Source organism: Alternaria arbusti, assembly GCF_024043155.1.
Source record: "Alternaria arbusti strain BMP 1465 chromosome Unknown scaffold_29, whole genome shotgun sequence".
Taxonomy (NCBI): domain Eukaryota; kingdom Fungi; phylum Ascomycota; class Dothideomycetes; order Pleosporales; family Pleosporaceae; genus Alternaria; species Alternaria arbusti.
Genome location: NW_026249969.1, coordinates 100,992 through 126,290, shown reverse-complemented (window position 1 = coordinate 126,290; position 25,299 = coordinate 100,992). Strand labels below are relative to the sequence as shown.

General features: G+C 53.9%; 11 protein-coding genes across 11 annotated transcripts; 1 reads left to right on the top strand and 10 right to left on the bottom strand.

The window, feature by feature from the left end:
* Window positions 1-268: 268 nt before the first annotated feature.
* On the bottom strand, window positions 269-1,213 carry J4E86_011080 (uncharacterized protein; the record flags this gene model as incomplete). Its single annotated transcript, XM_051451574.1, has 2 exons — window positions 269-462; window positions 787-1,213. The coding sequence occupies 2 exons, from the start codon at window positions 1,211-1,213 to the stop codon at window positions 269-271; spliced, it is 621 nt and encodes a 206-aa protein (XP_051297274.1).
* Window positions 1,214-2,586: 1,373 nt separating this feature from the next.
* J4E86_011079 (uncharacterized protein) lies at window positions 2,587-4,598 on the bottom strand (the record flags this gene model as incomplete). The annotated part of the gene is made up of 2 exons (XM_051451573.1): window positions 2,587-3,985; window positions 4,033-4,598. The coding sequence occupies 2 exons, from the start codon at window positions 4,596-4,598 to the stop codon at window positions 2,587-2,589; spliced, it is 1,965 nt and encodes a 654-aa protein (XP_051297273.1).
* A 453-nt stretch (window positions 4,599-5,051) lies between these two features.
* J4E86_011078 (uncharacterized protein) lies at window positions 5,052-7,385 on the bottom strand (the record flags this gene model as incomplete). Its single annotated transcript, XM_051451572.1, has 3 exons — window positions 5,052-5,289; window positions 5,338-7,211; window positions 7,260-7,385. 3 exons carry the CDS (start codon window positions 7,383-7,385, stop codon window positions 5,052-5,054), a joined length of 2,238 nt encoding a protein of 745 aa, XP_051297272.1.
* A 282-nt stretch (window positions 7,386-7,667) lies between these two features.
* Window positions 7,668-9,247, bottom strand: J4E86_011077 (uncharacterized protein; the record flags this gene model as incomplete). Its single annotated transcript, XM_051451571.1, has 2 exons — window positions 7,668-9,105; window positions 9,237-9,247. 2 exons carry the CDS (start codon window positions 9,245-9,247, stop codon window positions 7,668-7,670), a joined length of 1,449 nt encoding a protein of 482 aa, XP_051297271.1.
* Window positions 9,248-10,173: 926 nt separating this feature from the next.
* On the bottom strand, window positions 10,174-12,173 carry J4E86_011076 (uncharacterized protein; the record flags this gene model as incomplete). The annotated part of the gene is made up of 2 exons (XM_051451570.1): window positions 10,174-12,035; window positions 12,083-12,173. 2 exons carry the CDS (start codon window positions 12,171-12,173, stop codon window positions 10,174-10,176), a joined length of 1,953 nt encoding a protein of 650 aa, XP_051297270.1.
* A 732-nt stretch (window positions 12,174-12,905) lies between these two features.
* On the bottom strand, window positions 12,906-14,293 carry J4E86_011075 (uncharacterized protein; the record flags this gene model as incomplete). Its single annotated transcript, XM_051451569.1, has 4 exons — window positions 12,906-13,204; window positions 13,264-13,490; window positions 13,551-13,875; window positions 14,134-14,293. The coding sequence occupies 4 exons, from the start codon at window positions 14,291-14,293 to the stop codon at window positions 12,906-12,908; spliced, it is 1,011 nt and encodes a 336-aa protein (XP_051297269.1).
* Window positions 14,294-15,106: 813 nt separating this feature from the next.
* On the bottom strand, window positions 15,107-16,237 carry J4E86_011074 (uncharacterized protein; the record flags this gene model as incomplete). Its single annotated transcript, XM_051451568.1, has 1 exon — window positions 15,107-16,237. One exon carries the CDS (start codon window positions 16,235-16,237, stop codon window positions 15,107-15,109), a length of 1,131 nt encoding a protein of 376 aa, XP_051297268.1.
* Window positions 16,238-17,833: 1,596 nt separating this feature from the next.
* J4E86_011073 (uncharacterized protein) lies at window positions 17,834-18,286 on the top strand (the record flags this gene model as incomplete). Its single annotated transcript, XM_051451567.1, has 2 exons — window positions 17,834-17,889; window positions 17,923-18,286. 2 exons carry the CDS (start codon window positions 17,834-17,836, stop codon window positions 18,284-18,286), a joined length of 420 nt encoding a protein of 139 aa, XP_051297267.1.
* A 1,549-nt stretch (window positions 18,287-19,835) lies between these two features.
* On the bottom strand, window positions 19,836-20,865 carry J4E86_011072 (uncharacterized protein; the record flags this gene model as incomplete). Its single annotated transcript, XM_051451566.1, has 3 exons — window positions 19,836-19,846; window positions 19,924-20,263; window positions 20,494-20,865. The coding sequence occupies 3 exons, from the start codon at window positions 20,863-20,865 to the stop codon at window positions 19,836-19,838; spliced, it is 723 nt and encodes a 240-aa protein (XP_051297266.1).
* Window positions 20,866-21,118: 253 nt separating this feature from the next.
* On the bottom strand, window positions 21,119-22,210 carry J4E86_011071 (uncharacterized protein; the record flags this gene model as incomplete). Its single annotated transcript, XM_051451565.1, has 1 exon — window positions 21,119-22,210. The coding sequence occupies one exon, from the start codon at window positions 22,208-22,210 to the stop codon at window positions 21,119-21,121; it is 1,092 nt and encodes a 363-aa protein (XP_051297265.1).
* Window positions 22,211-22,777: 567 nt separating this feature from the next.
* J4E86_011070 (uncharacterized protein) lies at window positions 22,778-25,017 on the bottom strand (the record flags this gene model as incomplete). Its single annotated transcript, XM_051451564.1, has 3 exons — window positions 22,778-23,158; window positions 23,211-23,349; window positions 23,399-25,017. The coding sequence occupies 3 exons, from the start codon at window positions 25,015-25,017 to the stop codon at window positions 22,778-22,780; spliced, it is 2,139 nt and encodes a 712-aa protein (XP_051297264.1).
* Window positions 25,018-25,299: the final 282 nt, after the last annotated feature.

Genomic DNA, 25,299 nt, shown 5'->3' with positions numbered 1-25,299 from the left:
TTGGCGGCAGGTGCAGATGAGCTGCCATTGTAAGTTTCGGACGTCATGGGCTGAATGAGGAAAATGCTGTCATGGAGTTGTTCAAGGGGCAGTCACCCCCAAGGTTGAGGAAGGCACGTCTCGGTGACCTTCACTTATCGGCACAGTACCTTTCTTATTGACATTGCAAGAGCTCAAACATTCGCGAGAGACGTGATCATCTTGTATACATAGGTGTGATGAGATTGCTTCATCCAGCTTCACTGGAAACAGCGTATAAGATACCGATCTAACCACGCTCAATATCCTGCATCTCAGGACCCAGGTTTGGACCGGACCATGGCGGGACCAGCAGGCCCCTATTATGCTCATTGATTTCCTGCCGTATCTTCTCTTTCTCCTCTTCAGTCTTGTTGGGATCGTAGAGATTGCCATCGTCACCGTCCGATGAAGCCGATGGAGTCGACAAGGAGTTCGCGCTTACTTTGCGGAATGTCCTCTCCGTAGGATTCGTCGAGCATGCTTCCCTTCGCGCAGGTCTAGCAGATGGAGTCGCAGATGGGGTGACAGATGTTGGTGGTTGATTTCCCAGCGGTGGACGTACGGTCGCTGCTGGTGATGGAGGAAGTGGGGGAAAAGAAGAATTAAATTCTTGTTCTTCTTCGGGTGAGCGGGAACGAATGTGTGTAGGGGTAGGATGTGCGCCTATACTTTCCCGGCGTGGATGCTTCTGTATGGGACGTAGAAGTATGTATCCTCGTCTTGCAGCATCTCTGTGAAGATCTCGTTCAATTTCTGTTTGCCGACTCTTCGCCAGTCTGTCAGCTTTCGGCTCCGTTGGTATTGGTTGCTGTTTTCTCTTGTTCCAATCGTTCTTGATATGTGCGTCTTGTTCGGGAACGAGTTTGGTGTCTGCTTGCCGACTTTTTGCCAGTCTATCAGCCTTTGGCTCCTTGGGTATTAGATATAGGTTCTTGAACCAGTCGTCCCTGGGACGTGCATTTTGTTCTGGAACGGGCCTGGTTCCAGCCTGCCAAGTCTTCACCAGTCTGTCAGCTTTGGGTTCCGTGGGAATTAGTTGCGGGTTGTCCTTGATCCCGTCGTTCTCGGTACGCGCATCTTGTTGTGGGACGGCCGATGCGTCCTCCTTCTCTTGACGGTCGGCCTTGGGCCCTTTGGGAATCCGATGTTCTGGAACGGATGAGGATTCTTCTCTCCTATCATCATCTCCCATGCCTCTGACCGGAAGGCCGTAGCCAACTCCTCTACCCCTTCCACCTAGGAAATTATTGAACCCTCCACCATTCAGAGTGTCATTGAACTTTCCTCTACCTATTTCACGGTAACCGAAGTCAGTGGAACTCCTCCCTCTCCAACCGTTTCCATATCCTCGTCTTCCACCTCGTCCACGCGGTAACCCAGACATGCCGTCAGAGTACTTCGCTTCTGGTTTTCTCTTCAGTTGAGAGTGATCAGCAACACAGTATGTCGCTCCAAGTATAACAACGATCCGCGACTTCCATCCAGCAGTTTGTATCCCCAACCCACCAGTCCATTGCCTTCGTCACCAGTCCACGACGCGCATCACATGCAACACCCAGCCGCTTCTCCATGCACCTGGTCGGATTCCCACCAGACTACGCTCAAATGTTTAGCTTACCTTGCAATCCATTGACACTTTTCCATACTCTACTACGCCCACATCTCCACCTCCAGCTTTCCATGCTCCCCTTGTTACGTTTCCGGAGACGAATCCTCTATGCCCGCGCTACATTGCGTCTCACCCTCTGCGCAGACGGGAAACGGCGATGTCGGAGAAGACGACTCATCTACATCTTACGTATGGAGTCATCCAGCTGCGATACTTAAACCAGAGCCGGATCGCTCATGGCCATCTTAATCTCGATCGCGATATTCACATTCAATACCAGCACCACATCTATAGCCTCGCATCACAAAACGTCCACGTTTTCAAAGTATTTTTAAATTCGATTCTTCCACCCACTCCACCCCCCATCCTATCCAATCCAATCCACCCCATATTTCTCTAATATCTAACAAGTGAAAAGTTTGGTGTTGGGTATATACAACTTGAAGCAGCACAAAAGACCTCCCAAGATACGGTGCAACAACGACATTTGCCCGCCAGTGCCAACGAAGGCATATGTGTGTAGACATCTACATAGGAAAAACAAGAACGATGCTGATAACAATCTCGATAGCTGAGTACAAAAAAGAAGAAAGAGGAGAAGAGGCTTATTAGTACGTATATATGTGTAAGAGATGTTGCGGTAAGTAAAAATACCGTTCTGGTTGATAAAGGAAATTGAACTGGGGGTATCAAGCTGCAAGGCCGGGTATAATGGGTATAGCGAAAAGCCGAGCTGAGTAGTAGTAGTTAGAAAGATAAGAAAGACAAACGAAAATTTGCGGTAGATATGAGATATGTCGGAGATGGAGAAAAGGGAAATATCGCTGTAGAGTGTGGACTGTTCCGTGTATCGCGTTCCGTGTATCACGTTACGCCTTTGCCCGAAGAGTCCGACGCCGGTTTGGTGACAATTTTCGCTGTTCTATGAACAGCATCGAACAGTTTCGAGAGTTCGATCAACCCATCGAGACGCTGGGGTCGTTGGAGCCGACAAAGCCCGTTGACATGCCCATGTCCATGCGCATGAATTGGTCTTGGTGGCTGTCGAGACCGTCCATGCCGCTTGACATGCCCATGGAGTTGCCCATGCCGCTCATGTTATTTTGGTTCATGGCGTGGGGGTCCATCATGGCTAGCGATTCTCGGCGACTGCTGTCAGCTGAGCCGACGTGCTGCACATGGGGCGAGAGCTGGTGCTGCTGGTGGGGCCGGAAGTCTTGGTTGCGCGACTGGTTCATGTGCTGGCGTGCGGCTGCCCATGCTTGGGCTTGAGCCTGCGCTTGAGCAATCTGGGCCTGCGTGATGTGCTGGGTAGGTTGCATGTGTGGCTGAAACTGTTGCGAAGGATGTGGCGGGGTGGGCTGGAGGGGTGCTCCGTGGTGATGTTGGGGCTGGGGGTGATGCAAGGCCTGTTGCTGGGCCTGATGCTGCATCTGATGCATCGAGTCATCCTCCTCAATTGTTTGGGGCGTCAGGTCAATGTCGTCGTCGTCATCGTCGCCTTCCGCATCAACCTGATCGCAGTCTCCATCACCACATACGGTGGGCGGCGCGCTAAAGGGCATGTTGGACTCAACCTTGATTGGGCTGCCTTGCCTGGGCTGGTTCACAGTAGCGAATTGTGGTGGGATGCTAGCCATGGAGCAGCTTCTGGTACTGGTACCACCGGGCAATGGCTTTTGCGCGCCCATACCGGAGACCGAGGCCCTGTTCTCGCGTATAGCGGTCCGCCACTTGTCGATGAGGCGGTCGTAGTCCCAGTTGCGATAGTCCATGCCGTGCTTGGCAAGCTCTCTGGCCGTGTCGGTACCAAGGTTGATGCTGATGGGCGATACATCGGGGGCACCTGAGGTCCAGCGGCTGGCTTTCAGGTATTCAATCTCCCTGCGTGCATTCCCCAGCTGCACCTCGGCTTCCCGTCGCCTGTCGTCGGCGCGGGCATAGCAGCGCAGTATCTCGACCTGCCAGCACTCCTGCCTCGTCTTATCTGACTGCTGTGTCCAGTGGTGGAAGGCGTCTGCAATGTGGCCAAAGAGGCGTTGTGGGTCGTGGTCGAAGAGCGGCGGGGTGGGCAGGGGCGAGGTGGTGGTGGAAGGAGCGGAAGAGTGTGAGCCCGAGGGATAGACCTGGTTGATCTGGCGCTGGCGCTGGTAGGCAAGCAGACGCTCGCGGACCTGCTTATTCAGCGCTTCGAACTGCTTCTGTCCCGGCGGGGTGATGGACCATGACTCGGACGTGGGAAAGGGCGTGGGGGAGAAGAGGGTAGAGGGCGCGGGGAGGATCTGGAGGCACAGCGAGGGGAAGCTCTGGGTGTAAGGGTCGAATTCGAAGAGGCCGGAGCCGGATGCTTTTGCGCTGTTTTTATTAGCAGGATATATGGTGAGCGAATATAAGGCACATACTTCGCTTCTCGCACGCTCTTCAGCAGCTCCCGCAGCGCCATCTCGGTGGCACTCGCAATCTCAGTCTCCTCATTCGACTTCTGCCTCTGGTCCAGCTCGGCCTTTCGCGACTGCCGCGATACGTCCCGGCGAGGGTCTGGTGTTTTGGTGTTGAGTCGTGAGGGCCGGTGGCCGCTTCCCCAGCTGACATCCTTGAACTGCCCCCTCGTCTTGCCCACCTCGAGCGGCTCATCGTCGTCTTCCGGGCTCTGCACAAGGACCGAATCCTCGCTCGTTATGCGCTTCTTGTTCGCGGGCGTGCTCGTGCCGCTGTCATCTCTCCGCGGTGTTGACACGCTGCCCTTGGCCTGCCGCCGTGTGATGCCGCCTCGCAGCTTCCGTATCTCGTCGACATTGTGCACGCCATCGGGCGCCTTTGGATTCTTGGGGCGGATGTACAGGTCCAGATGGCGTCCCAGGCTGGACGAGGTGAAGGCCTGGCCGCAAAAGGGACAGTTCTTGTCCTTGGCCGCCTTGAGCTGTGGTTCGGCGGTGGAGCGAGGCGTGGACGATTCGGTTTCGCCCATGATGGCTTGCAGTTATTATTACTCAGGGTTCCCAAGCTCGAGCTTATCTCGATACGCAGAGTCGTTCATGCGTGCCTGCAGCGTGGAAGGATTATAGCTGCAGCTATGACATTACTATTACGGTCGGAAGGGGTAGTATACAAGGAAAGATGGGCATAGTGCACGCCAATGGCTAATGAGAGGAGACCAATTGGACGCTGCAGGCAAAAGGAGCGACGCGTTCGTTGGAGCAATATTATCTCGCTGCGGCTTGGCGCGAAAAGCTGCCCCTAATGCCTCTGCCGGGCACTATGATGCGCGCGCAGGAGGCGCGCAGTCAGCCGTGCGTGCAGCGGGAAGCCAGCCCGCCCGAACCAAAGGGCCCGACCTGTCTGACAGGACTCTCTACGGCTTGTCGACTCTCTGTCGAGACTCTGGACGCGACGCTCAAATTGCACTCGCTCGTGCTCGCGTCTATTTTCGCTCTTTTCCCTCCGCTCTGGCCAGCCTCGCCGCTGTCCGCGCCGCAATGTCCTCATACTCGTCCATGCCGCCGTCAAGCTTCCTGAGCTGCCCTCTAGTCAGCCGAAAAACGCTCCCCGGAGCTAACCCTGGCGCTTCATCCTCCGACTCGCTGCTGTCGTCAGCCTCGCCCTCGGACGCGTGAACCCCTGGCGCTAGCTTGTACGCCGACTCCCTCTGCACCACCGTTCTGCGGGGTGTTAGTAAGAACTCTATTTATTGACTGCAATAATCTCACCTCATGAAGAACCGGTCGTGTGTCACCACCAGCAGCGCTCCATTGTACTCTCGCAGCGCCATCACGAGACCCAAAATAGTATCAGCGTCCAGGTGCGTCGTCACCTCGTCGAGAATGAGCAGTTGCGGCGGCGGCCATAGCAACTTGGCAAGTGCGACCCTGACCTTCTGCCCTCCCGAAAGGAGCACGAGCGGAACGTCCGACACCGTCTGGCCATGGAGTCCCAGTCCACCCAGCACTGTCCGCGCATCCTTCTCCTGTGCGCCCTCGCCAATACTTTCCATCACGTGCCGGAGCGCTGTCGTCTGAGGGTTGGCAGCCGCGGTCGCAGTGAGCTCTTCGACCGACTGCTGCGAGAAGCGGCCAATCTTCACCCTTGCATGGCGCGCGACACTGCCAGATGTGGGCTTGAGACCGCCCTCTTCATCACCGCCCATTATTATGGAGACCAGCGTCGTCTTCCCTGAACCGTTCAGGCCTGCTAAACCTACCCGGTCCCTCGGATGTATGGTCAGACTGACGTCGGTCAAGATGGGCAATTTCTTTCGCCCAGGGTATGCAAATGACACCTTCTCTATACTTACCAGTGCCCCGGGAAACTTCAACTCGGGCGGCTGATGTGGGAAGGAGAGGTGCACTGGGGGATCGAAATCAGGTATCTCAATCTCCGCCCGCTGCGTCGTGTGATAGCCTGCGAGATCGCGGTTCAGCTTGAAGCGACCACCTTTGGCACTGACCTGCAGCCCCATTCTGTCATCAAGTTTTTTCTTCCGAGACGCAGCCTGTTTCAATTTCTTGTCGTCTCCCTTGTCCTTGGCGGCCTTGATGTTGCCTGCGATGGTCTTCTCAATGTGCTTCTTCTGCTTGACCTGGGCATCCTTCATCTTAGTCATGTACCTGACCTTCTTCCATCTTTCGCGCTCGTACAGACTGAGGTTACCGCGGAAAGTCTCGAGAACCTGGTTGCGGAGGACAATGAGCTCTTCGGCTACCGCGTCTCCAAAGTCGCGATCATGGGTCGTTATGAGGACAGTCGTGCCTTTGAGATTGCGGATATAGTCTTGTAGCCAGATAATTGACGGCAAGTCTAGGAAGTTGGTGGGCTCGTCGAGAAGTAGTACGTCCGCATACTGTGTGAGAGCACAAGCTAGATCGCAGCGCGTCTTCCATCCTCCTGAGAGTTCCGACACGGGCTTGTCGATGCGATCCTCCTTGAAGCCAAGGCCTAGCAAAACCACGCGCGCTTTTGCTTCTGCCTCAGCTGCATCCATGAGCTCGAGGGAGGCTTGCACGCCAGCAAGCAAATCCGCAGCTGCTTGTGTCTCTTCGCTGAGCTTCGTGGCATCGATCTCGGTCTCTTGCAGCCGCTTCTCAGATTCTTCGAAGCGCTCTTCAAGCTTAATCAGCTCCTTCCTGGCTGCTTTGCCCCGAGCACCACTCCTCCTCTCAGCAATCCGATGACCCTCTCTCAATTGCAAACCTAATCTTTCATGCCCAATACGCCTGTACGCCTGAACCGGTGCCATGGAATCAACAGAGTTCTCGACCGCCTCACTAAGCAATTTCGCTTCTCGCACGTAGCGCTCTCGAACCCGATCACTCCGGACAACATGCTGCAAGACAGTCTCGCTCTCCAGGCTCAACGCAGTCATCTCATCTCCCAAGTCGTCCTCTCTCGTCTGACCTAGAAGGAGAATGCGCGTACTCCATGGTATACCCGGAACCAGACCATCGGCGATGGCTTTGAGGAGTGTAGACTTCCCTGTCCCGTTTCGACCTACCATCACGTAGTGGCGTGCTTCTACCAGGTGAAGTGTTGTACGTGATAGTAGTTCTCGGTTGGCGACTGTGATAGACAGGTCTTTGACGAGTATCTACATGATTCAACTTGGTGTATGAGGGAGAGGTGAGGGCACGCCTACCTCTTTTGACGCAGGTGCATCGACAGAATCAACTGCGTACCGCGATTGCTGCGCCGTGACTGTTATGTGTCCACCGCCGTGATGCTCTTCCGCGGCTGGTGTTGCCTCTTTCCCTTTGCGTACCATTGTGAGAGGGATTGCCGACTGTTGAGCTTAGCAGTGTCGTCGCTGGAATGCAGTCTTCAGGTTTGGTTGTCTTGGGCATCGGCGACCTTCTTCCTCATATACACGAAAAAGGACATGGCCAAGCAGGGCGCGGTGCTAAGATGGATGGCGCTCGGCTCAGGATGAGTCGACGCCGTGGCTTCTGATTGGCTAGATGGGTGATGACTAATTGTGGAGGGAAGGCGCAATGAGACGACCAGCGACATCATCTCAACGCTTGCTTACGGCTACCGACAATTTCTCCTATTGATCTCCAAACTCTTCCTTCAGCTCCAAAAATTCTGTTATATAACCCACCAGCTCCTTCAACTCCTCATCATTATCGTCCTCGTATGTCGCGTCTTCCGGCCACCTCCCTCCGGCTCGCAAGATGGCGCTTCTCGACTCTCCGGTCTCACGTACTCGCTCTTCCCAGTATGGTTGCTCAAGTTTCTCTTTCAAAAACGCGTAACGTTTCATTCGGGCCTGCTCCTCGGGAGTGGCGATGGTGTTCGAATTCCGTGATCCTCGTCGCGCCTTTTTCCTCTTCTTCTTCGACGTGGCGTTGACTTGATTTGTATACGCCGCCCATAATATACGACGTTGCTCCGAAGGATGAACCTCTTCCCAACCTGGGACACCTTCAGGGAACTCATATCCCATGGAAAGTGCTTGGCGCTGTAGGTCCGCGATATATTCGAGGTACTGCCGGTCTGCTTCTCGTTGCTGGATCGCTTTGAGTCGTTTCGTTCTGGCAGCTAATCGTTTCGAGGTCAGCGGTGTCTTTTTTTCATCGCTCTCATGGCTTTTAGGGGAAGGAAGAATGTCAGTGTAACCCATACTAGCCAACCAGCCATCCAACAGCTCGATATCTCCTTCTAACCGCGTTACCTCCGAGTCTTCCAACGCTTCGTAGCCAGAGACGTTCAGCGGGAAGGGTACTTTCTCTTCTTCAGCTTTTTTTCTGTACCCCGCGAGTTTCAACATCCACGCCCTCTTCACTTCGACATTTCTATCCTGACTCAACGCCTCCCTCGTCGCAGCCTCTTCTTGCACGTCCGAGAAGTACGACGCGTTACCTTTCGGGATTTGCACCCCATTCTGCCTAGCCATCTCCCGTCGCTCCTGCTCCCTCGCCTCCCTCAAACTATCATTCTTCCACGCCTGCTCCCTCGCTCGCAGCAGTCGACGCCGTTCGTCCGACGTTATTGCCACGTGGGCACCAGAGGGAGTTATGGTACCGGGTGGCCCGGCGCCACCTGTACATAGATAGCTTTCATCGGGGTCTTCGTTTGATGTGTAGGTAAGGAGTGTAGCTTGCTGTCCGTCGACCGGCGAGGTGTAGATGTCGGGAAACTTGTCATACGATACTATGCCTCGAGCGTGTGATTTGGGTGCCGGATCTGGTGGGTAGGGGGTTAGACATGTGGTGCAGAATGGGGATGTTGATGGGCTGTCGAAGTGGCAGAGGGGACAGCGGGTTGTGGGTGGCGTGGGTTTGCTCGATGGTTTTGACGCCTTCGCGTTCCGTGCATCCCGCTTTCGAGACCGCAACGCCCTCAGCTCTTCATCAGAGAAAGGTGTGAAAATCGTTCCGTGTCTCCGCTCTTCTTTCGTCAATCCCTTGCGCATCGCCCCGTCTACCTTCTGAGCTGACGTTCGCGTGACAGAATCCACCCTTTCCTCCTCTTCTCGTGTAGCGCTGTGTATCACACTTTCTAAGCTCGAACACTCCTCTGGTACATCCATCATCTCAAACACCCCCCTCACCACCCCCGCCCTATGCACATCCCTCACATATCCCGGAATATCCCTACAAATACCTCTACATACCCTAGAAACATGTTTACATACACAAACGCCCATGGCGGTGCTTGTCTTCCCCAGGTGAGCCATGTGAGCGAGGGTACAGGGTGCGGTTGCGGGTATGATGCCGAAGCGTGCGGTGGGGGAGGTGGGGTAGAAGGAGTTGGGTATGTGGCGTTTTTGTCGTTTTTGTGGGGGTTGGTAGGGGTCGAAGTGATGGGCTGGTGCGTGTGGGGTGTGTGGTGCGTGTGGTTGAGGGGGTTGTGAGGGGTGGGGTTGGTGGTGGTATGGGGGAGGCTCTCGGTTGGGATGGTCGTCTACGTCGGCTCTAGGTCTCTTTTGTGGGATTCTCTGGGATGGAGGAGGGTCGTCGCTTTTGAGAGACGCTGGGACGACTTCCGTGGTGACGAGATTTTGTGGTTTTCTCTGGTACAACCCAACACCGTGGTCTCTGCCAAACGCAGCGTCAACTTCCGCTATCGTCACCTTTCGTGTGCGAATCGCATCAGACATCTTTGGAGGAACATGTATTCTTGAAGTTGCGATGCTTCTCATTCGAGCGTATCTCCTCGCGTAGGGGTCGCATGGAGCGCTGCAAATGGGTTTGGCTCGTCGTTGTTGAGTCATCGTACTGGCAGTGAGAGAATGTAGGATGAGCATTTCGATACCATGGCTCACGACTGTTGGTACGGTGTGCTAGATCGGGATAAAGGTGAGTGTGTACAAAGGCTTTGTATGGTATAGCGCGAGTGATAAGAGTGGCGAAATTGAACAAAGGGTGTTTGGCAAGACAAAGCGTAAAGAAAAGGCCGGACAATCTGATGACGGTATGAATCTTGTAACTCAACGGCAGGCGAAAGTTGTCACTGTGCAAAAGAACATCCAGATATTCAAGTAGTCTTCAACATGAGCAAAATCTCGCGAACCGCAACACAAGACAAACTCCCTACTCCCCCCCAACCACTCAACCCTGCCTAGCCCTCAAATCCGCCTGCCTCCCCCTCATACTCTGAAAGAACCCCTGCATCAAACTCTGATCAATCCGACTAAACTCCCACCACCCCTCCTGCGCCGCATCCGTAGTCCCCACATAAACCTCCCTCGGATGCAACCGCGCACAAGGCCAAAGTCCAAATGGACGAACAGACAGCGTCGCGAGCAGCGGATACAGTTCTTCCAGAAGCAGGCTCGACAAAATCTTCATCTCTCCTCTGTATCCCGGCGATACTTGGTCGATAAACTCCTGGGAAAGCAGGTCTAATGTCGTGTCTACAAGACGCACATGCCCGCCATTACTTCCCCACGACGCACCGTACGGTGGCGGGGGTCTGGTTTCCTCGGATGGGGGGTCGACATGCGATTTGAACGCTTGTTTGTCCACGACGAGGAAATCTTGCGTCCACATACGGCCCAGCGTGGGTAGCATGGTGAAAGTCCGCTTGAAATGCTGTTTCGCAGCCGCGATGTCGCCTTCCGCGATCCCAGCCTCCCGCCCGTCGATGAACATGATCTTGGACTTGTTCTTGATAGCGTCGAAGCCGGAGATCCACGTCCCAGATCGCATAACGTCTTTGGTGAAGTTTTCTTGAAAGGTAGCCCATTCTTCGTCTGTTTCCGAGTAGGTTAGGCGGTAGCATACGAAACCCCATGCATCGGGATTTCTCTCTAGGTTGCGCGGGTTCTTTGCGTAGAACTCCATGCGCTCGCGTAGAATGGTGATCCAATGTTCTTGCGCGACGGGCTTGGGTGGACCGCAGAGGGCGAGGCGGGTTTCATCGCGATTCTTCTTGCCTTCTTCGTAGTGGCCGAGCAGGTTCTCGGTGTCGCGGAAACGGGGGTGGGCTGGCTTGGTGAGTTGGCCCATTATGTCCATCTGTTCTGCTAGGGAGGGTGGGTTGGCGGCGGTTTCGGCGGCGGCTTTGTCTTCGGCTTCTAAGATGGCTAACTGGTGCTTGAAGGACTTGCTTCCCATGATTTGGGACCAGGTGTTTTTTCGTTGGGCTACGGGGAGGTCGGTGAAGGCGTTGGTGGCTGTGTAGCCCTTGAAACCGGTCATTGGGACGCCGATCGTGTACTCGAGTCTGGTGAGCATGCCTCTGAGATCTTGGACACACTCGTAGTACTTCTTGCCGGCCTCACCGATGGCTGCTTCGTCGGTTCCAGCGGTATTCAGTGCCTCTTGATACTGCTCGAAAGCACGCGCTTGAACTTCATCCACGCGATCTACAACCCATTGATGCGTACGCTGTGACATGTTTGTCATCCCGTCGTTCCAGTACTCTGCCCACATGCCGGCAAGATCCAATTTCTCTTCGACGCCATTTTGCTCGCGTCGCAAATTAGCTGCCTTCTGAAACTCGACATATCGGTCGACCATCCAGTTGAAAGCGTCGCGAGTCCGGGTGCGCACCTCCTCGTGATTGAACCATTCAAATATCTTGGTGAGATCATTGATCAATTCAAAGAGGTTCCTGTAGTTGGCAGGGTCATCCATCTTGCGTTCTACCCAGCGATCTCCGCTGATTGGCACCATACCGAGCAAAAGCTTTGCTTTGAGGGGGCGTAGACGCGCGAGGAAGCCCATGTGGGGTTGTCTCCTGAGTTCTGGGAGCTCTTGTCTCTTGATCAGCGGGGAAATGCGGTCCATGCAACTGTAGCTGTTTCTGTTGAAAGGTGCAGGAGCCCATTGGCTGTATGGCGCGTTCAAAAGCCCGTATTCTTCTTGTGTCATGAGTGGGAAAGATGGGCGGCCGCCGCCGACTCGAAGACCACCAGTACTGTAGTCACTGAAGTTCTGCAGGTTTCGCACTGATATTAGGTCCTCCTCTTGTATATGTTAGTGATTATTCATAAGATTGTTGAAGTTCTAGTACCATAGACAAGATTGAGCAGCTGTTCGTGACTCCATGATGCATGGTCACCGAACCAGTCCTTCATGTGCTTCTCCGCCGCATCAAGATCCATATTGCGAAGACTTTCTTCCATTGTCTCTTTCCCTGAGGCAGTAGCGGTATGCGATGTTGAGGTGAATAGTCGATAGCGGACTATGGGAAACTGTCTTTGCATTTGTAGTGCCGAAGACGGGTACGGTGTAGAACGAGCTATGCTACATCTGGGCACGCGCCAGGCTGCAATGCGCGAGGCTTGTCGGGCCAGCCTGAACGAAGCCATGAATAGCAATTTTTCAAGGCAACGAACGCTCGAGCGCGGAGCCCAGAAGACGTTCCCGGGCGGCTGCCTCAGGGTGAATGTAAGGCGTGCCGCGCCATCACCGAAAAAGGAAAGGCGGATCACCACTAGTTTCCGCGGTGCCACTAGGCAGCGATCTGGACCCAGAACACTTCCCGTCCCAAATCGCTCATTGCTTTCCCCTCGCAAGAGATGCTCTGCGGATGCACACTCCACACTTACCCATGCGACGTGTAATTGGTATCATATATGCGGATTCTGGAGTGCCCAGCACGTGGTGGAAATGTATTGTAGTATCCTTGTCTTCCAGTTCACGATGTAGCCAAGTGGCTCGCCTTCTTCGTTGCTATCCATAAGCATACAAGATAGAGAAGTCACCCGGACAGCACACTCTTATCTCAATGGTTGATTGGCGCCAGAACTCCCATGAAGCTATGCTTTTGTCTATCTCTTTTGCTCAGCATCAAGCTGTCCAGCTTCATTTGATATTGCGACTCTCCAAATGAGCTAGTGCTGCGTCACGAAGACCGCGATATCCCTGCCCATCTTGCTTTCAGGTCGCACAATGGCTTCCTCGCTTTCGTTTCCAAGGTCTGTGAGCCCCTCAATCCCATACTTCCTATTGCTGTTTGACTTGTTCGATGAGATGCCAAAACGCTTCATCTCAAATCTGCTGCTATATGATCGATCGGACTGTGCGCGAAGCGTGCTGGAAGCCTTGTCGTGACTTCCGGCGCTGCTCCAGACTCTAGGAAGGTAGGTTTTGATGAGGACTTTGAAGGTCGATGCCGAGCTGCATATGATGGCTGCAACAACACAAAGTCAGCCTTGAGGAATTTGATCAAAGATTTGAGAGGAGACATACCCGCGTAGATCTCGATGCTACACCAGTTCAACGAGTCGGCCATGTAGTACCAAACATCGGCTTCGTCGGAGAGAAAGAGCACGTAGTAGAAGCGCACACAGCCAGCTGCAACTGCGACCAGTCCGACACCGAGAAGAGCGCACAAAGCCATCTTTTGACCGCGCGGCATCTGCAGCTTCCAGACGATGTGCATTGGTAGGATGTAAATGGCGAAGTCTTGAACGATGCTGTAGGACGCAAGAGTCAATGAGTCTGCATGAAGTTGAGATTTTGGTTGCAATGCTTACTTCATGATGCCGTTGATGTTGAAGAACACTTGCTGTGTGTCCTGCTTCAGGCACTTCTCTGGGTGCAGAGCCTGGCCCGCAGGATCCCAAAACAGCGATGGCGGCGTGCAGACGAATAATAGCACAAAGAAAGTTACAATGGACAGGGCGGCTACCCATGCCATTAGGAAGTACACAATCCATCTCGTGGGTCGTCGAGGGTCTAGTCGGTGGTAGAAGACGAGGATGCTGAACTTGACGAGACATATCGCTACAACGTATAGGAGTCGCGTTGCGAGATTTGCCTTCAACATTGGAGTGAGGTCTTCGTTGGGAATGTCGGGTGCTGTGGAATCGTCAGCTAAAATTCGAGTAGATGATCGGTATCGACTGCTTACTGTGCTTGCCTACACCGTACCAACCGCCTGCGAATGGGCTATTTGTCAATCTCGAGCTCAATCACGCCTTCGATATGAGATTTGTAGACTTACAAACCATATTAGCGACTGACAGCGAGATGGTGAAGAATGCGCCAGAGATTATCAAATCTGATTTTGGCTGTCAGCATGCTGCTTGGCAGTGTTGGCTATAGAGGTCAACTCACAGTCGTCGGTAGCCAGTTTCAGCCGTATCAAGCGTACACGAACATAGACGCGTAGGAATACTACGACACTGGCAATTGCGATGAAGGGGATGCCGATGGCGAATAATGAAGACTGCTTGGTATCACTCTCGAGTCCGCGAGGCTGCATTTGACGAGACATGTTCTGCAGTGGAGACATCTGCGATGGTCAAACACCAAAGAAGAACTGATGCGTGTGGAGAAAGTGTCCTATCCAAAGCCAAGTGCCACTACAGACACAGGTGATGACATAGGTACACCTATTGGCCTACTCGGGGCCACCCGCCGTGCCTCACGGCGTGGAAGAACAGGCGGACAATCGTTATGTCTATTGGTAAATCACATGGTTGTCGTTTCGCCCAAGTGCAACGGCCTTGGATGCCTATGCAGTCGCAGCTCGAAATGGCATCTCTTTCATGTCTGATCACCATCTCACTGGAGCAAGTACGGACATCCCCTGGTCGCGCTAAGAATGCCGATGCATTATCTGAATAGAAGCAACTCTTGGTGGTCTGTGAGGCTCGGTTAGGATTTTGACGCAAAGATGAGCTCATACTCGGTAGTGTCGCATAAATGTCCACGCCGCACTGACTCGAGAGCGGACATTACCCCACGCCCTATGCCGTGGCTAAATCCTACACAAGGGACCTGCCGCTTAGGATGGTAGGCAGCTCCGATGGGATGTTATTCCCGGCCGAAGGATGCGTGAGCCGCGTATGCTGTTGCATGAAACGCGTCGAGGACATTCTGAGAGGGACGCGATTTTCACGTTTGGATTGCGATGAGAACGAAAGCAGGAATTGTCGTATCGTAGTTCTATTTGCGATTCAAGGGCGCTAGAGGAGCTTCAAGGTGACCAACTAGAAGAAACTGTCGATGCGCAGTATAGATCTTTTCGCTCCTTGGATAGGTGTCGAAGATGGCATGCTCAATGGAAAGCCCACCGCCTCGTCGCTCACTTCTTAGTCGCGCCAATGCAGCTCTCCATTGTGACCATGCGCCTGTTCTCCTCCAGTGCAATCAACTCGGCTTGGAAGTCAGCTTCCCAAGCATCTTGCTGTCTCTTTGGCTTCCAGCCCAATAGCTTGCGTGCAAGTACCGCTTTCGTAGCTTTATGCCCACCCCAACCACGCTCCGCGATATCGCGACGACCCGCAGTGAGCTTGTCGGCAATCTCATGCAGCGGCACAGACCGAATCTCCTTCTCCTTGGGAGTACCTTCACGTGGCAAGATACCGTCAGCGAATGCTGCGTCCAGACACCCTTGGTTGATGTCCTTGATGAGCGTGCGCCCGACGGCCGCGAACATGACGCCGTTCTTGCCGGATGGGAGGTAACTGACGCCGCGATCTTCGCGTTCGAGGATCTTGCGAACGAGGAGGACGTAGATGTCGGCGAGATCGATGACGTGAACCCAATCAAAGTTTGCTGTTTCATTGAGCTTCCAACCGTATCCATGCTGTACAACGTACATCATGATCAAGGGAATGACCAGGCCTTGCTTGTTGAACAAGCCGGTGCCTTCGCCAAAGATGCATGGTGTGTTGATACTGATAGCTTGTACGCCAGTAGCATCAGCAGCCTCCAAGACGCCCACTTCTGTTGTCCGCTGTGTGTAGGGCTCCATCCCATCGAGCGCTCTCATGAAGTTGAAGATCTTGCCTTTGTCTGTCTCGTCGTTCCATTCTCGTATGGGTCGTGGAGGTTGCGATATGGGACGGTCAGACAGGTTGGTGCAACCTGATATGTGCAATATCCATGGCGCCGGCTTGCCAGCATCGATGCCACGAGCGAGTCCATTGACAAAGGCAATGGCCCCTTCAGGAATGAAGCCAGAGCCTGTGTTGATGATGATGTCGTAGTTGGATGCTGTGTCTTCGATGAAGGCTACATCTTCCAGACCGGACCATTCGATGGTGTTTACACGGGAGCCGTATACGGTTTTGAGCTTCTGAGCTTGCGTTGCATCGCGGATGAGGAGGTCGAAAGTGAGATCTTTGATACTCGGTGCTGTGTTTGCAATGAGCTGGGCGAGAACAGTACCGCCAACGTATCCTGTGGCGCCCGTGAGTAGAATCTTGCTCATTGTGAGATCTAGAAGGTTCTCCAATAGGTTCGAGAGATGAATTGGTCAACGAGACCATTTGCTCCCTCAACCAGTCTTGTCTTTCGAGACAGCTCCTCGGAGACTGACTCGTAGTCATGCTTCATAGTGGGTACCATGCTGTGAGAAGCGACCCCGGCCATATAGGATTCTTACACATTGGGAAATAACAACGTCGCGTGGGGTTGGGCAAGGAGCTGAAAGGATTCTTCCGGTTAACCGAGTTGCTTTGAGCATGCATCAGCCGCCTGTTAACTTTCGATATGCGCCTTGAATCAACAGTTGTGACCGTGGGAGGACGTGACCAGGTAGCCGACACTCAGAGAAAGAACGGAACGTCTCGTCGTTGCGGTCAGGCAAAGGGCGGCTATAAATGCAAGCCACATCTTGTCTACCAGGCGTCGAGTTGTGGTCGACTTCTTCCTCAACACACTGTCGAGCTGAACTGTATGAGACAAATCCTCCGCTATTCCAGGGGGAGACGCGTTCGTGAGGCACAGCAAATTCGGCTCATGTGAGAGGGAGGGGTTGCACGACCGTCGCTAGTCAGAGTCGAGCTTCCTGGTCGCGGCAGTGACATCGACGAAGGGTTGTGAAACGCCTGTGATGTTGATGTGTTGGTTCTGCGAGAGCAACATGAGCAGACAAAGGTTGGATCTCCCTACCAGACGAAGACCAGTGGCTGCCTGGACTCTTTCGTGTTGATACAGCCGCGAGCAATAAAAGATTCGGGGTTGTCGCAAAGCTATTATAAACAAAGATGCCATCGAGTAGTTAGTTCGAGTGTATGTACTGTATCACCTCATGGCCTGTGAGTTGACCAGACACCGCATGGTCGTGCATACTTCATGCATGTTGTCGTCTATGGCAAGGAACGCGTTAGATTGGGGTTCGCATCTGCACATCTGGCAGTATGCAATCGCGCAATGCGATGGCTGCGAGAAGTGGCTGACGCGACCTCTGTTGTGAAGATGGATGAGTTGAGACAAATGGGTGATCGTGATCGCACCTGGGCACGACGCGTCTCCTTCCTAGCTGACTAGCGCGACGCTAGTTCGCGTCGACATGACGTAACCACCGAGGCTCACAAGCCCACGAAGATAGTAAAGAATAAAGAATACTTGTCCTACACAATGCTACTTTTGCCGTGCGCATCGCTCATCACCCTGGGCCATCTCCAGTCCCAACCTCGGTATGCTTCCGACATTCCCTGTTACTGGAAGGCTACCACTTGCCATGTAGGACCCCGGAGGTACTCGCCAGTTCTCCACATGATAGCGACCAACTTATCGCACCATCGTATTCGTCCCCTCCATCCTTTGCATGCATCTCAATACATATAACGGTGTTTGTAGCTGTCTGCTACTACCATCGCGTGTATTCCAGCTCAGACTGATTTCATGTAGTTGTCTAGCATCGTATGATTTTGCAAGGGCTTTTTGCTTCGCCTACAAGCTAACACCGTCAATAAGGCGCTCGCGGGGTTTCACGATGGCTCATATGAGGCCACCTGACTACTCCGATGGAATGGTAATCTCTATCTCCGCGTTCAACATCTCCGACTGCTCCGCGTAAAAGATGGCGGGGTGCGCCTGCGCCAACGTGAATGAGGAGTCGTACCTCACCTACACCAAGTACGCCAATGAAATGGCCGGGTAGCAGTGCAGATTCCAGACCGGTCAGCCGAAGGTCCCTGGTGCTACGATGTCTCGCGGCTCAACCATCCAGGAGCTCATGAAGGCATGCATCGACAAGCCTCGACTAGTCGCCGCCACCTCCGCAGCTTCTCAGCGCGAGGTCATTCAGCGTGTTCTAGGGCTGTCAGATGTAGACAAGTTCGACATTGTCCTTTTCGATGAGGCCTCGCAAGCTACTGAGGCGTCTTTGATGCTCATTTTGACCACGGAATGGTTCCTCGACGTGGGCCTAGTAGTCTTGGGTGGCGACCATCTCCAACTTCCGCCTGTCATCAAGTCAAGGGTGAGAGCTTCTCCGGTAGCATTCTCAACATCTCGCTCCTTGAGCGTTTGATCAAGGTCTATTATGACTGGCCTGTCGTCAACCTCATATGCAGTCACCGTTGCCACTATCGGATATGCAAACACGCCTCCGCGATGAAGTTCAGGATAGGCAACGATCCACCAGATTGACGTGACGAATGTGGGTCAACAGGCTTCTACATTTACCACTGCACGCTTGAGCGTCTACTCCACACGCATGCCATGCGGAGACATTAGCACCAGATGATCATCTGCACTGGACAACATCACTGCGACTACCTCCTGGGTAACATGTATCAATCACGACAAGAGAATAAGGCGATCATGTAGCAATATAGCATCACTCATCCAGTCAAAACTGACCCTCTCCGTCATTCTAACCCATAAGCTGATCGCCAGCGCCGTCAAGAAAAGAAGCCCATGTCGTGTCATGTAAATCTGCTAGCACATCGCAAGAGCAAGGAATGAGAAGATGTGAACTCACAAAAAAAAGTTCAGCCACCGTCCTTGGAGGAAAACAGTGGCGGGCAGCCGCAGCTGCCCGTTGATAGAGTGAAAAAACAAGTAATAAGCCTCCGATCCTCCCCAAAGGTCGCAAACGTTAATTCGCACTTGTAGGCGGAGAGCCCCCCCATTGTTTGGAAGGCTCCATTACAAGCAGGGTGAAGAGGGGTGTGTGGAAGAGTGTGTGCGCCATCGCATATCTGTTAGAAATGGCTAATGAGAGGAAAAGAAGGGTGGCGGGGGACGAGCAGATCATATACTGGTGGGTGGCGAATCTCGTGCCTGATGCGCTCGGGCGCTCATGACGTATCGGTGGTACAGAAGCCGACAGAGACTTCCGAGGTGTACCCGGAGGACGAAAGAGGAAGGAGCAGTCAGTGACTTCACTTTCACCGAGGGTAAGTAAATCTGAGAATGGAATGTGTTGCAGCGCTCGACAGGGAGCGTGTAGATATTAAACGAAGCCTACAGCAGCAAAGCATAGAGCAGTGATAGCCCCGGGGTATACTCAACGTGAAACAGAGAAATCTCAACCCCATCACTCCCCATCCCACCCCCGAACAACCCCCCACTCCCCCTCCCCATCCTCCCTATTCCTATACACAGCCCTAACCCCCTTCTCCCTCAACGCCTTAATAGCCGACGCCCTATACACAAACCCCTCATCTTCCTTCTCCACTTCCTCCGCCCAACGCCAAAACTCTCTGTTCACCTCCATCTCAACAAAACTCAAGCTCGGAAAGAGGTATCTGTCATACATCTTATACAACGCGCCGCTCACAAACACGCAGTCCGTCATCGAGTCATACCAGGTATGCAATAGATGCAGTCGCTTGAGTGAAGCGGGGAGGAGGTATTTGAGATGGCCCCATGAGGAGCGGGAGAAGACGACACTAGCGTCTATACACAAGCTCTCAAGCTTGTACAAGTCAACAAGTGACGCGGGGATCCAGTTCGGAGCCACACGTCTATCCGTCGCCCCCGTGTTATACAGCGCCAGATGCCTTAGCGTCTCCCGATGTTCCCTCAGCGCATCAACAACGACGCCGAAATGGATGCTCGTCGGCCTGTCGAACTTAGTCCAGAGCTGAAACCGGTGGTTATGATTCCGCGCCATGTGATAAGCGAAGTGAGACAGCGACTTGCAGCATCGTATCACCAGACTCAAGACATCGACGTGGAGGTAGCCGCCGCGCAGAGTGAGATGGCGGACCGTGGATGTGTGGTTGGGGAATAGGGCGGCGTCCCAGTGCCAGGCATGACGGGGTTGGAGTTCGCGCAGGTTCCAGACTTCTAGTTGATGGAGGTTGGGTAGTTGGAGTAGTTTTGCGATGCGGTCGATGTCTATGTGGGGGGTTCGTATGGTGATGTTTTTGAGGAGGTTGTAGTTTGGTAGTGTCTGTAAGAGGGGGCCGGGTAGGAAGGGGATTTCCCATGGTCGCGTGGATACCATGATGGAGAGCTCTGGGAGTTTGAGTTTGCGGTAGTGGCCTTCCACGGCATACTTGAGGTATGTATATTTGGTGTGTGGAGATATAGCAATGCACATGCTGCAGCGCCGAAGTGAATATCTGGAGCTTGCAGTAGCCGTTTTACAACGGGATCTGTAGTTAAACCCTGCAAGTCTTCGAGGGTTACTGGAGGGGTGTTGGGGTCATCGCTGTTCAATATCGCTATCCGGTATTTCTGGTTCCGATACCCGTTCCAGACTGCATTTAGCTTGAGCGAGCGCACCAGGGCGGCGAGAGAGGGATGGCTGAGGAGGGTTCGTATGAGAAGGACGGGGTTGAAGTCGGCACCGGCATGAATGTTGGCGTAAAGCGCTTCCGTCGCGGTTGGGTTGAGAGGCTTGACTAGACAGAGCTTGCAGAGTATCTTCTTGGAATTCGTATCGGTGACTGCAGCGAAGTCGGCGATTTTTAAAAGTAGTTCTGGTGGTAGATCCCCGATACCCCTGGGTGAGTGCCCAGTAGTTACCTTTAGTGTGTCATCATCGTGGGTTTGTGTTGAACTCATAATTGCCACAAATTTGGTATTGGCCAGATGCTGAGGATGTGGAAGATTGGCGAGTGTAACGTTCAGGGTTGTACCAGCAGTAAAGGTCATTGAGGGATCTTCAAAATTGTGTTAGATGAACAGCGAGCAGGCGACTGCAATAGTGAACGTGAGCTGATGCCATTGTGTGAAGCTTCCTAACCGCGGCAAGTGTGAAAGCCGGCCTGTAGCAGAAGACTGGTATGCGTGAATTGCTGATAGTAAATGAAAAGAAAACGGGGTATCATATGCTCCATCACCCGAACGCCAGGGAATGCCAACAGAGTGTCGTTTAACGGTCGTCAATCATCGAGTGCGGATGCGGTCAATCCGAGTCGTACCCCACCAACGCCCCAAGCAAGGCCGGCTTCTTCGTCGGCACCGCGGCTTCTGTCTTCTCCTTCTCTTGATCTGATGTCGTTGAGACCGCTACCGCGTCTTTCGTCTCAGGGTCTCTCTTCCTCTTCAATATGCCCAGATTGACTCTCGGTGTCGCTGGTGCGTCTTTGTTCAGGAACGGATCAACTACCGCCCTCGTATTCCCGACTAATGTCTGCTGCAACCCCAGCCTCGACTTCTCTTTCGCAACTTCCGCCTTAAGCTTCTTCGTCTTCCTCGCCGACTCCACAGCCTTCACATCCCCCACCTCCGCCTCCCCAAACAGCGGCTTCCACGCCAACCCCTCCAACTCCCCACCCTCACCCACATCCTTAGCGCCAAACTCCACCAACCCAGCCCTCGTCCTATCCGCCTCGATCTCATCCACAATATCCAGCCCCAAACTAAACTTCTCCTGCATACCCTCCTTATGCCTCTCCTCCTTCCTCCACACCTTCCTCTTCCCACGGAACACTTCCCTCAACTTCGCATTGACATCATACGGATCCCGCCAAACCTCCGCTTTATCATACAACTCCTCCACCCGCTCTCTATTCTTTTTCTCAATCCCTTTATCCTCCATCTTGCCTTCTAGATTCGCAAAAGCATCGTCCCGCCTCTTCTGCCTCTCCTCCTCTGTCAGGAACTTGAGCTCGCCATCCGCTGCATCGTCCTTGACGGTAGGTCCATAGTCGCGCCGTCGCGCCCCCTCAACGACTACGTATTCGCTGTTCTGTGGATCGGTTCGTATCTCCCACCACCCGCCGCACGCGCTGTGCTTCATGCGGAAACTCCATATTGGTGTGGTGTGGTAGTTTCCTACTTTCTTCTTTTCGGCGTTAAATCGGACGCCTTGGCCGATTATGGCGGGTGGGGTGCAGTGGTTGCACCATACGGCGAAGGGGAGTTCGAAGCGGACGGTTAGGATGCCTTGGGTGATCTTGTTGGCGCGTTTGCCGAGCGGGTGGGAGGAGTTGTTGAAGCTGGGTGGGTTCGAGGCGTCGGGCGGGTAGTACCGCCCCATGTTGAAGCCCTGCATCGTGGCGGGTGGGGGAGGGAGGTTTACGCAGCGTGCGCAGGTTCGTGGTGGTTGAGAGGTTCATTGCGTGAGCGACGGTCGCGAAATTTGGCCGCGGGAGTGGATGACGTAAGCATAGCCTTGCTATCCATCCATGGATGGCTGTGACGCGACTGTCACGCGACGAGGCTCTTTCACTGGAAGACGCGTCGTGACGTCATGGACTTCTGCGTCTCGCTAGCCTTCATGCACACGCATCCAACTTCCTGACTTGGAAGGTCAATTAAGGTTGCTGTTGATTGCGGCACTAAAAGGCTTGTCTCACAGCAGTGCCGTGACGCTCATCTCCGAGCCCTGAGAATCATACATGTACAGTAGAAGATCATCACACACAGGAACTCCAATGACTAGAATCGGAAGAATACTCGTCATCATATTGTTCGGATGCTGGTCTATGCTAGCCTTGCGTCCAAACGCCGTGGAACCTCAGGCTATGTTGCCTCAATGGCGACAGCTTTTCGTCAATACAGATATCCGGCTCCTCCTCTTCCTCCTCGTGGGCTGATCATGCGTGGTTTAATCGGCCATTTAAGCCTCGTCGGTGATGAGCTTCGTGATCTTGCCAATAGCGATTGTCTGACCCTGGTCACGAAGAGTGAAACGTCCCAGCTGTGGGTAGTCTTCGAATCGCTCAACACAGATGTTTCCGGCTGTACCAGTGATCTGCAAGCGTGCAATGATGCTCATGCCCTTTGTAGCGAATCCTGGTGCCTTCTTCGATTTCCGTCCAGTGCCCTTCTCCAGCTTGTGCAGCAGTGCGGTGATGGTAACCTCTTCTTGTGCGGCATGGACGTGGAGCACGCAGTTGAATCCGGCTGTTAGGATAGACTTGATGTCAAGCAGTACGACCTGAGCCTCGAACTGGGAGACGCAGTGGACGGGGCGCTTTGGTGAGCACAGAACGTATCCCTGGTCATCAAAGTTAGCAAGCAATCAGAACAATCTTCCAATCTTTGCTTACAGGCAGAATGTCTTCTTCTTCAACACCCCGAAGCCTCACACGGATCTGGTCTCCACAGGTTGCGCCTGGGATTTCCTCTTCTTGTTCACCGTACAAAGCGGAGATGTGAATGGTTTGTCGGTTGGGCATCATGAGGTACCTGATATCATTAGTACAAAACAGACAAAGCTTATGACACTGTGACTTACTTCTGTTCCTTCTTGATGATACCAGACTCGATCTTTCCCTCAATCATGGTACCCATGTCCTTGTACTTGGCAGCAATGGGCATCATGAAAGGCGCGTTGAGCTTACGCTCGAGCGCTTGCATGTTGTCTAGGTATTCGAGCAGAGATGGGCCGTCGTACCAGGGGGCGAGGTCCTTGGGAACACGGGTCTTGATACCTGTGAATGTTTGCGCGCTGACTGGCATCATGCTGATGTCTGTCTTGGGGTTGTACCCGAGACCCTTCAAGAACATGACCACCTTGCTGGTGCACTCCTTGAAACGGTCCTCTGACCACTCAACAGTAGGGTCGTCCATCTTGTTGACGACGATGAGGATCTTGTTGACACCCTGTGTCTTGGCCAACATGGCGTGCTCTCGGGTTTGTCCACCCTTCTCGAAACCGGTCTCGTATTCTCCCTTACGTCCAGAGATGACGAGAATACCAACATCGGCTTGCGAGGCACCACTGATCATGTTCGGTACGTATGTCTTGTGACCTGGCGCGTCCAGGATGGAGTATCGTCGCTTCTCCGTCTCGAAGAAACCTCGGCCGACTTCGATAGTCTTGCCCTGCTGTCGCTCTTCCTTGTTCAAGTCAAGCGCCCACGAGATGTACCAGGTTTCACGACCAGCGTCCTTGGCTTCCTTCTTGTACTTGTCGAGTGTACGCTCGTCGACCATGCCGGTGGAAATGAGAATACTTCCGCCGAGGGTGGACTTTCCTGCGTCAACGTGACCCAAAAAGATGATGTTGACGTGCTCTTTTCCGTAAATCTCGGCAAGGGTGGCCTCATCAACGACTTCGTCCATCTCCTTCTCGACATCCTGTGCCTTGGCCTTCTCGGCAGCCTTCTCCTTCGGTGTCGGGCTGTTGCGGCCAGAGGAAGGTGTTGGCGAGGTTCGGCCAGAGCCTCCAGACGCCGGGGTGGGCTCTCCAGTCTTCTCAATGGCCTTTGCAGCGGTGACCTTGGTGCCGGCCTCAGCGGTGCCCTTCTCCTTGTCTGCCTTCTCCTTCGCTGCCGATGGAGCGGCGGGGGTGCCCAGGCTCAGGACCTTGGTGCCGCCTGCCTTCTCGACCTTTGGTGTTGTGGTGTCGCCTCCGATGGAGAGGACCTTTGCCTTGGGCGCGCTGTCGCCACCAATCGAGAGAACCTTTGCCTTGGGCGCCTCCTTCTTAGCCTCGGCGGGTGCGGCACCCTCTGAGCCAGCCATATCGGTGTCGCCTCGCTTCGCTATCCGTACGGGCGCCTGGCCTTGCTGCGCCTGCTGGGGCTGGAAGTTTTGTTGCTGGGGGTATTGCTGTCCGTAGTTGGGGTATCCTCCTTGCTGGCCGCCGTATTGCTGCCCGTATTGCGGGTAGCCTTGCTGCTGTTGGTAGCCACCGTATTGCTGGCCACCGTATTGGTTGTACCCGCCATATTGCTGCTGGCCGTACTGGTTGTAGCCCTGGTAGCCTCCGTAGGCTTGGCCGGGGACGAATGTGCTGGCGCCGGGCGTGAATGTCTGGGCGCCTGGTGTGAACGTGGGCGTGTTGTTGAGGTTCATGCCCTGCGCCTGCTGCGCGAGGCGCTCCTCCTCTTGCTCCCAGCTGTCGGCCATGGTGACGTCGGTCTCGCGGGGATGGGTCGTGTCGTCGGGGTGGTGTAGTGCGACGGCGTGCGAATTTTGTGCGGTCGAGTCGCTCGTAAATTGGAGAATGCGTGAAGTCGACCCGCGGCCAGGGAGCGACTATCAGGTATATAAGCGGACGGGCGTCGAGTGTCGTCGGCGAAAAGTGAAAATGTGCCGGGTCGCTGCTGCCCACGCAGGATTTGGCGGGGTTGCTTTGGGTGGCTGTGTGGGGCTGACTCAACGCCTCGCTGCCTAACATTGGCCAGGGCG